Source organism: Carcharhinus amblyrhynchos, chromosome 15 (genome assembly GCF_965287045.1).
Source record: "Carcharhinus amblyrhynchos chromosome 15, sCarAmb.v2.hapA, whole genome shotgun sequence".
NCBI lineage: Eukaryota > Metazoa > Chordata > Chondrichthyes > Carcharhiniformes > Carcharhinidae > Carcharhinus > Carcharhinus amblyrhynchos.
The window spans coordinates 47,529,801-47,543,879 of record NC_137338.1 but is presented as its reverse complement, the minus strand read 5'-3'; the positions used below and the strand labels follow the sequence as shown (position 1 = coordinate 47,543,879).

Sequence of the window (14,079 nt, the reverse complement as noted above, 5' to 3'; positions counted from 1 at the left end):
CCCTACCATGACATCAGTTTGGTGATGGCAACACTTAAATGCCATTAGTTGTCTGATGCCATCTGGGACAGATCATTTAAATGTTAGCCTTCACTCCATTTGCTCAAATCTTTTCACAAGAGCAACTTGGATGCAATGTCCAAATAAGGCAAGGTGCTGGGGCAGGTGTTATGATGGCTGTGGGAGATTGTCAGCCACTCTCCCCATGGGTCTCGTAGAGTACAAGCACCCCTGTTAGGCAAGTGGAGGCTTGCCCAATAGGGAAGGAGCAACGGGGGTTTAAGACCAACTGACTCCACTCATGTTGGTAGTCAAAGGGTTTTGGGGGTTGATCTGCACACTGTAGCTGCTGAGTGGCACTTTATCCGTGTTGTAAACAAAGGACGATGGTGAAGAAAGACTGGCCTCGGCGAGATTATTACAGTAGACTTTGCTGCCCTTCTGTTCCCTAATCCTCCAGACTGAAATATTCTTATCTTGTGTCCATTTTTAAGTTGAAATCTTTTAACAATAATAGAGATGGTACATGGGGAAGAGGACACAAGTTTCTTCCTTGTTGGCTGTGTGAGGAGCAGGCCATATCCTTGTTGTATCTCTTACTCCTCTCCATGGCCGAGGGCAAGATTAAAGGGGCACTGTAGACAGCAGTTTTCATTGTGTATCTTTCATTTTTGGTATATGGGAACTGCTGCTAAGCCATGTTTATTACTGGTCACTAGTCCTGAGAAGGTGGCAGTGATGGGCTCATTTTAAATAGATGCCCTCCATGCGTTAATTATGCTGTGAGTGTGGTTTATGGGATGCAGCAGGAAAGACCACACAGGGATTCTGGATTTACATCCTGCTTCATGTTCTTCTGGTACCTCTTCAATCACATTGTGTTGCTTGCATTTTCATTTTCATTCACCAGCTCAGATTGTCTCCCCTTGGGGAAATAGGTAATGTTATTGGGGGAGGTACCATTATAGAAAGAGAGCACAAGGAAGTTGGATGATTGGGGAAGGGCCATGGACATTACCACCTTGCTATTTCTGGTTGAGGTGAAGGAAACCTATTGTTTTGGAGTCCAGGTCTGAGAGCTAATAGGCTATTGCCTGAAACTTGGTGTATTCAAGAGCCATCATATCTACACACAGGCTGTGAGTCCAATCTTTCAGGCGATGGACAGCTGCAACTCTGGAATCTGCACTCCTTATTTGTGGTAATATAAGAAACTTTTTTTAGGATCCTTACTGTTGTATGTCAACTCTAGTCAAGGCTTGTGCCTTTGTACGATTTTCCTTCACCACTGTACTTGCAAATATTAAGAGAGTCCTTATCCATTCTATTAAGATGTATGCCTTGTCACCTTTAATACATTTGTTTATTTGACTCTTCTCTGACTCTCTTCCCAGAACAGTGCAGGGAAGGTTAATGAATGATGATAACTTCCAGAAAATCAAGCATTTTGTGAAGATCATTTGCATCTAGACAGAAACATTCTGGATATTCAGTTGCTACCTTTTCCTATTGATCCTTATCATGCTATGCCTTGCTGTTACGCTAAGTGAGATAAATTCCTCAAATTCTCCTTATTGAGTCAGTTAACTACAAATAATAGACATGGACAGTGGTATCCTAAATGTTTGGCCACCTGAAATGAGTCTGCAACATAGAAATTAGGGGTGACCGGTCCTCCCTCTTGGATGGACAAAGCTTTTAGCCAGATGATCTTGTCCAGGGCTGGAGGTGAAATTGGCCTTTGCCTAAACTGTGAAAAAGGCTTGTTGTGAATCTGCAGTCATTTATTTTATCTCATTCAGTCTTTCCCCTGGAGTTCACAGAATGATAGTTGATCATCATTTGGGGGCTCATTTCCTAGCCTGTGTCTGAGATTTACAGTTTTGACAATATTTGTCCATATAATATAAATTCTGCCAGGGTGAAACATGGACTGTTGATTCGCTGAGTTAGCTTTGTGCCGAGTGTAAATTAATCTTGCTGCAGCCCCAGGTCGTCTTGTATTGGCTGGGCACAGTTCCCCTAATGCCTCTTTACTGAAGCACATATTTCTTATGCTGAGCTCTTCACTGAGATGGGAAAAGATCTGTGATGTGCAGATGTCTTGGTGTTGAATAATATCTCAATAGTTTTCAAATGTGTCATCTTCCCCCTTCAGTAAAGCTACTAATCATGAAATATCCATTGGAAAACCATGTCACCTACTCAGAATCTCTTACTATTGCATGATTGTAAAAATATCTTTGATTCTTTCAGGCTATCTGCTATTTTGAAGCAAGCCCAGCTTACGGAAGTTCTTTTTTATGTTGATACAAAGTATCTTGGTCTTTTGTAGATTGTAATAGATAACGAGTCCTATTCTGCGGCACGGTTGTGGGCTTGAGATAGAATTCACAAACCACAAATTGTCATGCTGCGGTATCATCTGATCTCCTTGATCATGTTACAGGCTTGTCACACATTCCAATTCAACTTGCACTCACTATTTGAACAGCTCATTGCATCTGCATCACATAAGCAAAACCATACTCGAGTTTAAAATGTTCACCAGTCACTTTAATGGCATTAGTTGTTTGCATTTGCATCCGTTCAATATTATTAACCTTTTCTTGGCAGGTCGGGTGGAGTCATTAGAGGTGACTATGAGTAGCAAGAGTGTACAGGTTGCCAGAGGTCAAACAGCTGAACTACCGTGCACCTTCAATACAAATGCTGCTCTGAATCAACTCAACATCATCTGGACTGTGACACCCCTCTCCAATGTCAATCAGCCAGAACAGGTTGGTTATTTAAAAAACGTTGTGTCGTAAATTGATGAGTTTAGACTTGCCTGAGTGCTTCAGCCCTGGTGTTAAAGTCACTCTGTTTATCCTTACTGGTGCATGACTTGCTGGTGAAGTTCTTGACACAAAGAAAATTTACAAAACTGCACTGAGAGAAATAGTGTCTTACACAGGCTGTGACTGGTCTTATCTTTTTTTAAACTTAAGTTTACTACTTCACTTTGTTCCTCAAGTTCAGAACAGCCCCTCAGCTGAGTCTCCCCAAAGCAGAGCTTTTAACCGTAGAATCCCCAGTACAGAAGGAGGCCATTTGGCCCAATGAGCCTGCACCAACAACAGTTCTCCCAGCCCCGATTCCCGTAACTCCACAACATACATACCCTGTTGACCTCATTGATCTACACATCTTGGGACACTAAGGGGCAATTTAGCATGGCCAATCAACCTAATCCACAAATCTTGGAACTGTGAGAGGAAACTGGAGCACTCAGAGGAAGCCCACGCAGTAATATGCAAATACCACACAGACAGTCACCGAGGCAGGAATTGAACCTGGGTCATCAGGCTTTACTCTAACTATTGCTGTGAGGCAGCAGCACTAACCACTGTGCCACCGTGCTGCTCATTATTCACACTAAATTCTACAGTTAGTCAACGCTGATATAGAAGATCTAGTATAGCTGGCAGCAAGATCTGTGGAAACCTAATGAGCTTCATCAAGGCCAGAATCTAGGAAGTTTTTTTTTAAATTCGGCTACTCAGAACTTTTGTATTGACAGTTCTCCTGAGTAAATCTCATGAGTCTAATCTGGGGTTGCTTCCACTTTGAGAAGACCTGTGTGCGAGGAGCTAAAAGCTATAACTTTCACTTAGAACATATTTTACCAGGAATTGACTGCTAACCTAAACCACTCAATGTGGACGAGCAAGAAATGGGGTCTACCCCCTCTGGATATTTGCTTCAGGGAAGAAGCGGTCAAAGATGGCCCCGATGGGAGCTTAGTGGAAATTCATGCAGGATCAATATGGAAATGGTGGACCTCATTCTCTGTGGAAATGGTGCTCCATTTTGGGCGATTTGGCGAAGTACAATGCATCCATGTGGTATCAGAAGTCAGGGTAGCTGCAAAAACGGTGCAGTCAGAACTGAGACAGGCAATGAAATCAAAAAAAAAACAGAAAAAATGTTGGAAATACCCATATCAACTATGGAGGGGGAAACAGAGTTAACATTTCAAGTTGCTGGCCTTTCACTGGAACTGGAGAAGTTTGACATGTAGCAGATTCTAAGTAAATACTGAGATAGGAGAGTGGATGGGTTTGGGGGTGGGTGGGGGACAGCAAAAGAGCAGGTTGGTGATAGCTCAGAAAGCAAGAAAGATTACATGCCCTGATCATGATGGAAAGCAAAAGGAGCTGGTAATGCGTCAAGAGAAGAAACAAATACAAGTCTGGATAAGTTGCATATGACAAAAGCAGTTCCATGCCAGCAATGCCAGTCCAAAACCAATAGGAGCCAGTTATGATCTGTAATTGTTGAACTCAATGAGTCCAGAAGGTATAAAGTGTCTCATCAAACTTGCATTGAACTTTATTGGAACAATGTAGGTCAGAGTGAGAAGCGGGTAGAGAATAAAAATGACAGGCAATTGGAAACTTAGGATTACGCTTATGGACTGAATTGAGCTATTCTGCAAAATGATCACCTAATCTGTAATTGGTCTCCTTTGGTAGCATGGCCCCTTTAAGGGCCATCTGGTGGGCTTTTGCAAACACTTCAAAGAGGAAGTTATATCACAAATTGTCATCAGGCTTTACTCTCACTATTGCAGTCAGGATCAATGGGGTGCTTGAAGTGCATTCAACTGTGGGAAGTAAAAAACACAGGTGGCCGGAGGATGATAAAAAGCTGTTGAGCTGACAATTGAATCTTAAGGCAGTGCATGTTGCATTTGTTACTGATAAAAGGCTTTGAGTGCAATGGAGAGGGTTTCAATGATTTCAGTTCGCTGGGAAGCCTGAGCAACTTCACATCAAAGCTGTGTGCATACATTGGGGCTCAGTGCATAGCACTCAAAGAATGGAAGCCTAGCCAGGTAAAATTGACATCCACTCTCAGTCAGAGGACTTCAAAGGGTCTGCAATTTTTGACAGGAAGAAAGGAAAATCTCTGCTGCAGAATGGAGTGCTGCAATGATTTAAAATACTGTCAGGTGACGGGGGTATGGAGATTTAAGTAACCTGGCCACTTCAGAATTTGCACAGCAGGAATGCAGATATTAATCACAGGGCTACCTGAAATCACCATGCCAGGCATGATCTGCCATTATGCCAGGATTAGAAGGGGCAGTCCAGCCATGACATCCCCATCTCAGTGACGAGTGGTGAGATCAACCCCTTTCCCCCAGCCCAAGCCTACCCAACTCCCAGGACCCTTGACAGACCCTTCTCCTGTAGCCTGGCAATGGGGTAAATGGCCAGTGGACCTCCATCTTCAAGCCCCCTTGAGGCCTAAGGCACCAGGCCAGGGTGTTAGTGCCGGGGGAAGTGCATGGTTGGCACTGCCAAGCCACGCAGTCTAAAGGGAGACTGAGTGGGGGTCTGAGGGGGAAGGGGACCTGAGTGACACATCGTGTAGGATAAACAACATGTCTGCGTGGCGTTGGGGAGAGGGTGCCTCTAGTTGCTGGGGGTTACTGGACCTGTATGAAAGTTCATCTACTGCAGATCTCAGTGGGGAGATAGGTGAATAGAGGGATGTATTTGAATTGGGCTTGAAGCCCATTAAGGTCTTTGTTAGCTAGCCAGTTTAAATATTCAGGCTCCCACCCTCCCAATTGGCACTGCCATTTTTAGTGCCAAAAACCCATTTTTTTGTGCTGACACCACCCAATTCTCTGAGCCATTGTGATTTGCGATTGGAGCTAGCGGGCCTGGAGAATCCTCCCAGGAACTGAATCAAGTCATTTGGCTCTTTAAGCCTGTAATGCCATTCAACTGATCTTAATTTCATCCTCCTGTAATATCCTAGAATTCCCGCCGTACCCGAAGATTCTATTGACATTGGTTTTGAATATATTTTGACTGAACTTCCATAGCTCTGTGGGACAGAAAATTCAAAAGATTCAGCAAAGAATTTCTGCATTCTTTGAGTGCAGAAATTTCTTCTCCTTTCTGTTTGAAATGACCTACCCCAATTCTGAATGGTGACCCTATGTTTTCGATTTCCCAACCAGGAGAAACATTTTAGCAACTACACGCAAGTCCACTGAAATGCTGTCCATTTAAATGCATAATGAAATTTGGTTCAGGGTTGATCTGTGGCTTATGATTCAAAGTGAATCAGTTCATCCCGCTTTCAACTAGCTGAACTAGTAATTCAACAGGGTTTAATTCGAGAGCATTAACTTCTCAAGCCGTTCCCACAGAATCATCATGCTGTGGGATTTGAGGTGCCCTATAGGAGGGGCAACATTCAGTCTCTGTCGATCTGGAGACTGGCAGACCTGGGCTAATGTTTCAGCTTGATAGCAGAGTAAATTTAAGTATCCATCTCCATTTTGAATAAGCATCCTTCTCTGTGTGGTGTATTCAAAGACAGTAAAACACCTTAAGCAAATATGCAGAATCCATATTGTGGATGCCCTACCTTATTATTTATTTATTAGTGTCACAAATAGACTTACATCAACACTGTAATGAAGTTACTGTGAATATCTCTTAGCTGCCACACTCCAGCGCCAATTTGGGTACACTGAGGGAGAATTTAGCATGGCCAATCCACCTAACCAGCATGTCTTTTGGACTGTGGGAGGAAACCGAGTGCCCAGAGGAAACCATGCAGCCACGAGGAGAACATGCAGACTCCGCACAGTGACCCAAGACGGGAATTGAACCTGGGTCCCTGGTACTGTTAGGCAGCAGTGCTAACCACTGTGCCACCTTTACTCTAATTGAACAACATATAAATTTTTAACATTGTCATTTTGGGGCAAGTGTGAAGGGAAATATTGATCGGAGTATGGGTAATTAATTGGGATTGAAATCATGTTACTGGGGTTAATAAACGTACGGTCCTCAAATAATGATTCATTCTTGGTGTTATAGGAAGCAGCTACACCATGTTCTGCAAACATACTAGAAATCCTGTTGTTTTCAGCAGTAATTCCCATCCATCCAACAGCTATTTTGTATTTGAAGAATTTGAAGTTTTTCTAAGTGTTGTTATGCCGAAGAAACATAAAGGGTAAAATAAATATCGTCTTGGCTACTTCATAAAATTATTATTTTTTAAAATGGTTAAAGACTTTATACTGAAGTCTCAGTAGCTATGACTCACACAAAAGGAATTACTATCCTTCAGAAAACAATAAGGATGTTGTTACCCCAAAGGATTGCTTATGCCTTCTGTGACTACAAAAATCAAATTCCAAGGAAATGTGCAAAAACCCTTTTACACTTTGAAGGCTGAACTCTGGCCTACATAGACAATTAGCAGAATTTTCCCTGAATTTGGCAAAGGGTGACAAGTGGTGGGGAAAGCAGCGTTGAAGAGCTGTTTTTCTCCAGTTTGGGACACGGCAAGGGGTAAGTCCCACACCGTCATGCTGGTTGATTGAGCCCGTCCCACCAGCGACTTAGTTGTTTGAAGATTGGGACGTCATTTCTGAAGGCCACCCCAGTGCACATTAGTTCACCTGGAAAAACCCCTTCCCAAGAAAAGAAAAAAAAATACAACCGCTGCCCCCAGCTTTGCCTGGGCACAAATGCACCAGGGCAATGTCCAGCTGTGACCCTCTTCTACTATCCTGAGTGATAGACTCATCTGAGTTTTTCTGTGAGCTCTGTTTACCAGCTGCACATATTAGGAGATTAGTCGGGTTTCGCACCGTTCTGCCCTCATGCTGATGTGAATGGACTTTCTTACGAGCAGGGAAGGGAATGACCTGGGTGTGGAGGCCTGGTAATGACATGCTACGGTATGGAAATTATGTTCCCAATGCTGGACACTGGGATCCATGTTGTGGATCACAATGCATCAGTTTCAGCTGTTAATCTCTCTTAAGGAATAAATCATTGGACTTCTGATTCTGGACTCAGAATGATTATTCTTATTTTGTTTGTGGTCTTTGCTCTGAACCTCTTTCTTCCCCATGCCTCACTTATTGTGTGAATGTGCTGGGGGCTATGTTGTGAAACCCCTTCTCACCTTTTGAGTGTATCAAATAAACTAACTCTCTGATCTCAAGTTTGCTGTTGGATTATTTAAGGAAGATTGGATTGCTCCAAAACTGAGTTCGCGGGGAAAACACGGCAACAGTGAAAAAGGGGCGGGAATCAAAATGTCTTTCTGTTTATGGGTGGGTAATCAGGGCTGTTCTGAATTAAATCCCCTGTGTGTAAGGGTATGCTGAATTCCTTCACACCTTTTCTGCACTAAGATATGTTAAGCTACTGTACTACATTTTAAAAAACGCGTACAGTCTGTTTTTAATACTCTAAATGTTTTATGGAGTGTTTGGGTTCACTGGTGTGCACACTCCTACTGTTAATAGAGCTTGGTGTCAGAGACCATCATGATTTTGACAATAAATATCGTGTGCAGCCTGCATATGAGCCATGACCATTTTCCATTTAAAAACTCGCATCTGTGCTGTACATTATATACAATTCAGTTATAGCTCCAGTAATAAAGGAAAAAAGCATCAAGATTGTAGAATTGCAATTGAAATGGTTAAGCTCCTATTGGGGATTTTCAGCCTGACAGGAAGTATACATTCCCTGACAATTAATTGGATTGGTGAAATTCTGAAATTATTATAAAGATTTTGACCAAGCAAACCATCGCTGGACATGTTGGGGTCTCAATTGCCATCTCTTTTGGAGTCCTGCACAATTGGACCCCTTGTGTTGTTGAACTCAGTGCAATTATACTGCTACATAACAGCATTGATGCTGTGGTCAATGGTGTTTAAATATAAAATTTTGTCATAGAATGAAATGTTACTGAATTTAATTGGGATGAGCTTAGGAGTTTTAAAAAAAGGACAGCATGGATAAGTTGGGCCGAAGGGCCTGTTTATATGCTATAAACATCTATGACTCTGTGCTATGTTTTAGTTTAAGCTAAATGTATTTATTTTTCCTCTTCTTGTTTTCTTTTGTCGCAGGTAATTTTGTACCAGGGAGGGCAGGTAATTAGTGGAGCCACCCAATTTAATTCCCGTGTGGGTTTTGTCACCACCATGCCCAGCACAAGTGCCTCCATCTTCATTAATAACACACAGCGGTCAGACACGGGGACGTACCAGTGTTTGGTGAACAACCTGCCTGACAGAGGAGAGAGGAACATCGGTATACTTGGGTTGTCTGTATTAGGTATAATTATTTACTCTTCTGCCATCTTTTAAATGATTATGATATTGTATGCCATCCATCAGATAAAACTTTGTCGTTTTGCTTCTGAGTGTTATTGCCTCCAATTACCTTGAAGCTGTTCACGCTACAGTATGACTTGTCTTGCTTTCAATTGATCTCCCCTGTTACATGGTTGTTCAATCATCTGAAGAGATGAAACGCTGCAGATTATGAGATCCTTAAACAGTAGAATCAATGGTCAAATTGAAGTTATATAGAGAACTTGAAAGTTTATTTTTTAAATTGGCTTTTAAGGGTTATAGGTCAAATTAAGACTGCCATTTTCAATCCTATTTTCACTTTAAATCAATCCACAGTACAAAATTGTGTTCAAATTCAGCTGTGTAACATTGGTTTATCAAGTTCACTTAATAGTGCGTTTATAATGTAATGTTTGTCAAGGTGTTGTTGAATCACACTTTTATATTTTGTAATCTAAGCGCTATCATATTTCAAATAATGGAACCAAAGCTGAATGTTATGAAACATGTTGACTCCTGTGTCTATGAAATATAAAAAATGATGAGCAAAAGTAAAGAATACAGTTTACATAATTTGGAAAGGTATTAAATATCTTGCCAGAAACTGAGAGGGATAGTGGCAGAAAGGGAACAACATTTGGGAAAGAATGCCTATGCTGCATTTTTGCCTCAAGCTAGACTTCCCATAGCTTGTCCTTGAGTATACCTCTTCCTATCTGCTGCTATATTTAAATATTGATGGGTGCAAAGAGGCTTATGTTCCTGCTGGGTTTTCTTGTTGATTGCCTCTTACTATCACAGTGTGGAGCTACCTGGTAAAATGGGGCACAAGACTTGTAGGTGGTGATAATGGCTCTGGTTTGTTTAAAGACAGCCAAGAAAAACACCTCTTGTCTCTTAAATGTTGCCCAGGATCCTTCTCCTTCATCTCTAACCATCTGGTACAGCAGTAGTTTAATTTCCAGCTTGACACTGGCTCCATCTTGTCTCTGCATGCCAAATGACCCTTGACCCAGAAAAAAAGCTGAACAAATTGTTGCCTTGCTTGGGGGATTTGCATTTGCTAAACAAATGAGCAGAAATCTTGCTTTACTATAATATCTCACTAAGAGAGGAATTCAGCAGCTTGAGACAAAAATGGGAACTGTGGTTAAAATGGCAACTGCTTTCTCTTAACTACCTTCACTTTGAATATTAGTGATGATCAAATATTTCTGGGTCAAAAGTCAAATATGCAGAAAATGCATTCACAACTGGTGTAAAATCTATGAATTGTATATGACATCAAAAACCCAGCTATAACCTCTCTGATGCTTTAGCGGTTTGGATGGATGCTTGCATGTTCCCCTATTGTGAAGTAATTGCAGATCCATTTTAATGTGCAATTTACCTCTAGCATTAGTAGATAAAATACCATTATTGTTTTGAACCTAATGCAATCACAACTGATGGGCAATATGTTTGAAAGAAGACATCTTTGTAATTTATGGATTCATTTTTTTTCCAATGGTCTTCATTTGCTATTGACAATTTCTCTAAAATGTGAAGGAACTGATTAGAGTTCCCTGAGAAATACTCTGACATATTTACCACCTGGGTCCCAAACATAAATTCAGCAATCCCATTTTCTCAACCAACATCATTTAAAAAAAAAACCTCTGACCGTTTATCTCTTGCTGTTTGTGCTATCTTGCTGAATATAAATTGGTTGCCACGTATTCTTAATAAACAACAGTGGTTTTACCTCCGATATACTAAATTGGACATCCTGAAGTTATGAAAGGTACTGATTTTAGATGGAAGATCTTTTTCCTCCTTTCCCTCTTTTTATTTTTGATTAACAGACATGAAATTGTAAATATTTCACATGCTTATGTTTTTATTTCTGTGAGCTTGCTTAAGTAGATTCAATGGTATTATAGATCAATCACTCAAACACAATCTAATAGTGAGAGAATTGTGCTAGTATACACACAAAAGGAGTGGACGTGCAGACATTCTGTTAGCATACACATGTAAATACTATTTCATTAAGACTTAAGTTTAAAACATTGCAATTTTGAACAAAGCTTATGTTCTTGTGAATGATTCTGTGACTATTGATCACCATAAACCCTCAGCTCAGTTTTTTTTTGCTTCTCCCTAGTTTTGTCAGCTTCAGAATTAGAGATGGCTGCAAGTAAGAATTTGGAACAGACTCTATATCTGCCAGGTTTCTGCTCCAAATCTGCTATGTCAGAAATTCCAACAAGTCTCCGATCTGTCTAAAGCAGCCCCTGATCCATGGCAGAAAAATGTAAATGAAGGAATCAAGGCGTGAAGCCACTAACCATCCCACTTCCCATGGGTTCTATTCTCTTTCAGGTTCTAGAACTGGCACAGATATCTGCACCAGTTCAATGATATGCATACTTTCTATGAAAGGGAAGTTGGTGAAGATGAAATTGCATTGTAGGCTTCTAATTTCTTGAAGCTACCTGTAGGTTTTTGTAAAATTCTTGCACCATTTTGTTCAGGAATCCCTCACTTAGCTTCTCCATTACATGTGGGGAAAATGAAATTAAGAGCTAACTCTCCGAAGGAACCTCTCATGAGTAGCAGGTGGTTGCTGGCAAATCAGGCTTATTGCAAACAGAGACATGGCTACAATTAGGGCATGCTTATCATCCATTTAATTCAGGCCATAGCATCTTTAGAAAGGACACAATATTGAGAAAAGAGGAGTAGCAATATCGATTAATTGGAAGAATTACAGCAGTAATAAGGAGGTATTTAAAACTGACTCAAAAAATGAAAGCACAATATTTAAAGCTATTAACTGCAAAAAGATGGGTGGGAGTTGTCTAAAGCAATGGTTCCCAACCTTTTCAGTAACATGACATGCTTCAGTGAGACAAACAGTTCCACGACACACCCACTTTTTTTGACCCACTGTCTCCATGAATATAGCTGATAGTTTTGAGCACTTTTTCGAATTTGTTTCAGCATGTGCAGCTGTTTTGATTCTGTTTACACCTGTTCACACTGTGGATTAAGGTTTTTTTTTATTGGGAAGTGGGAGGAAAAACGAAAGAGATAAAATAGTTAACTGGTTTGGGAGTTTTAAAAATTCATGATTCTTTAATCTTCAAGACATTACTTGACACACTGCAATTCAGTGAAGCAGAATCTCTCTAAACGTGTCAAATTTAATACAAAGAAATGCAAGTAGTTTTACTGAACCCTGCCAGTTAATGAGGGAGCTCCATAGAACAAGCGTATAGATTGTTTAGCAACAACCAATTAATAACTTTGTTGTGCTATGTGAACAGTAGTAACATTTTTCTGTGGAATGGATGCATGTAAAATGGAACTAAAAATTCCGGGTCAATTAAGAAGTGGTCAGATGGCCAGGGCCCTGTTGCTCTACTATTCATAATATCTTTCTGTTTCAACTGCCTTATCAAGAATTTATTAAAATAGAATTGTAGAATCCTACTGTGCAGAAGGAGGCCATTCAGCCCATCGAGTCTGTACCGACTGCAATCCTACCCAGGCCCTATCCCCATAACCCCGTGCATTGCTGGTCTGGGCTGGTAATTGGGATGGTCTGAGAACTTTCTAAAGGTTAGTAGTTTTGATGGAGAAAGACCTTGATCAAGGCCTTGATCTTGAACGGCTTCCTCAAATTGGAGATCAGGACTTAGACCTCAGTGGAGTGAGGGACTGACGTCTCTTGAAACGGGACCTGCAATCCCAGCTTCAGCTTTGAGAGCTGGTGTAACGATGCTCCCTTGATCTGCATCTTAAATGGGAATGAGACCGTCCTATTTGCTAGCCCCACTCAAACCATGTCCTTCTGCTGAGTGTAACTAGCAGGTCAGCAACATGTTCCCCCCCTAAGCTGCGTGTTACAATCATTGATATGAACAGGCAGTATGAAATTTATACCCTGTCTGTCTCAATTCGATTGGGCGCAAGGTAATCACACAACCCCATCCCCACTGAAAAACTGGAACAAAAATAAAAAGAGAGTATGCTGGATATGACTGCAAGGATAGAGAGAAACAGAACTAACATTTCAGTTTGATGACCTTTCTTTGTGTCCTGATGAAATGCCACCAACCTGGAACATTAACTCTGTTTCTCCATCTCCACAGATGCTGTCCGCCTGCTAAGTACTTCCAGCATTTTTTGTTTCTATTTCCGATGTCCAGTATCTGCAGTATTTTGCTTTTGGCACAAAAATATTTCCTTCCACTGTTAAAATGCTGGCGTGCCCCATGTTATTCATCGTTTCCAGAGCGAGGAAGCTGTAATGCTGCTAGCTTAAATGGGCAGGTTAATATCCATGAAATTGGGAAATGATGAGGCCTGTGAATTTGATTATTAATTCAAGTTGTCCTGAAACGTTTTAAAGTGGCACCTCCAAAAATACAGCTAAGGGGTTCAGGGGATGTTTGGAGGTCATTCTAGCTCTGGATATGTTCTGTAAATGTGATTGTGCAGAACTTGCCCTGTTATCAATTGGTATTTTGTACATGCCAACAAATGCTCGAGTGAATCAGAACTAAAATTAACTGGCACAAGACATGATTTTAAATTGGTCCTCCTTGAGTGCTTTCAGCCCCCTTAATGATTATTTTCTGATTCTGCCACTTTCCATCCACATCTGAGAGTTACACAGCTCATGTTTTAACAGGTGGGATTGAAAATCTTGAATGACTCAGGAAGTAAATGTTTTAAAAGGTGTGAAACATGTGTGTAATCCACGTGTATGTAGAGATGAACAAAACCCCACAATCATTCCAAATAAGCCCAGAATTTCTCAACCTCTGTCAATCTTGATGTCCATTCCCGAAAAGCATCCTCTGCACCTCTGGGGTCTTCAAACTCCACAGAAGTGAAACCTGGAGGGT

General features: G+C 41.1%; 1 protein-coding gene across 3 annotated transcripts in view; it reads left to right on the top strand.

Annotated features, from left to right (window-relative positions):
* igsf11 (immunoglobulin superfamily member 11) overlaps nucleotides 1-14,079 on the top strand; it is a 272,948-nt gene that overhangs the window by 128,780 nt on the left and 130,089 nt on the right. For all 3 annotated transcript variants that reach the window (XM_080203904.1, XM_080203902.1, XM_080203903.1), the window contains 2 exons: nucleotides 2,617-2,780; nucleotides 8,954-9,161. In XM_080203904.1, the coding sequence (XP_080060030.1) occupies nucleotides 2,617-2,780; nucleotides 8,954-9,161 (372 nt within the window). The remainder of the gene's footprint in view (nucleotides 1-2,616; nucleotides 2,781-8,953; nucleotides 9,162-14,079) is intronic.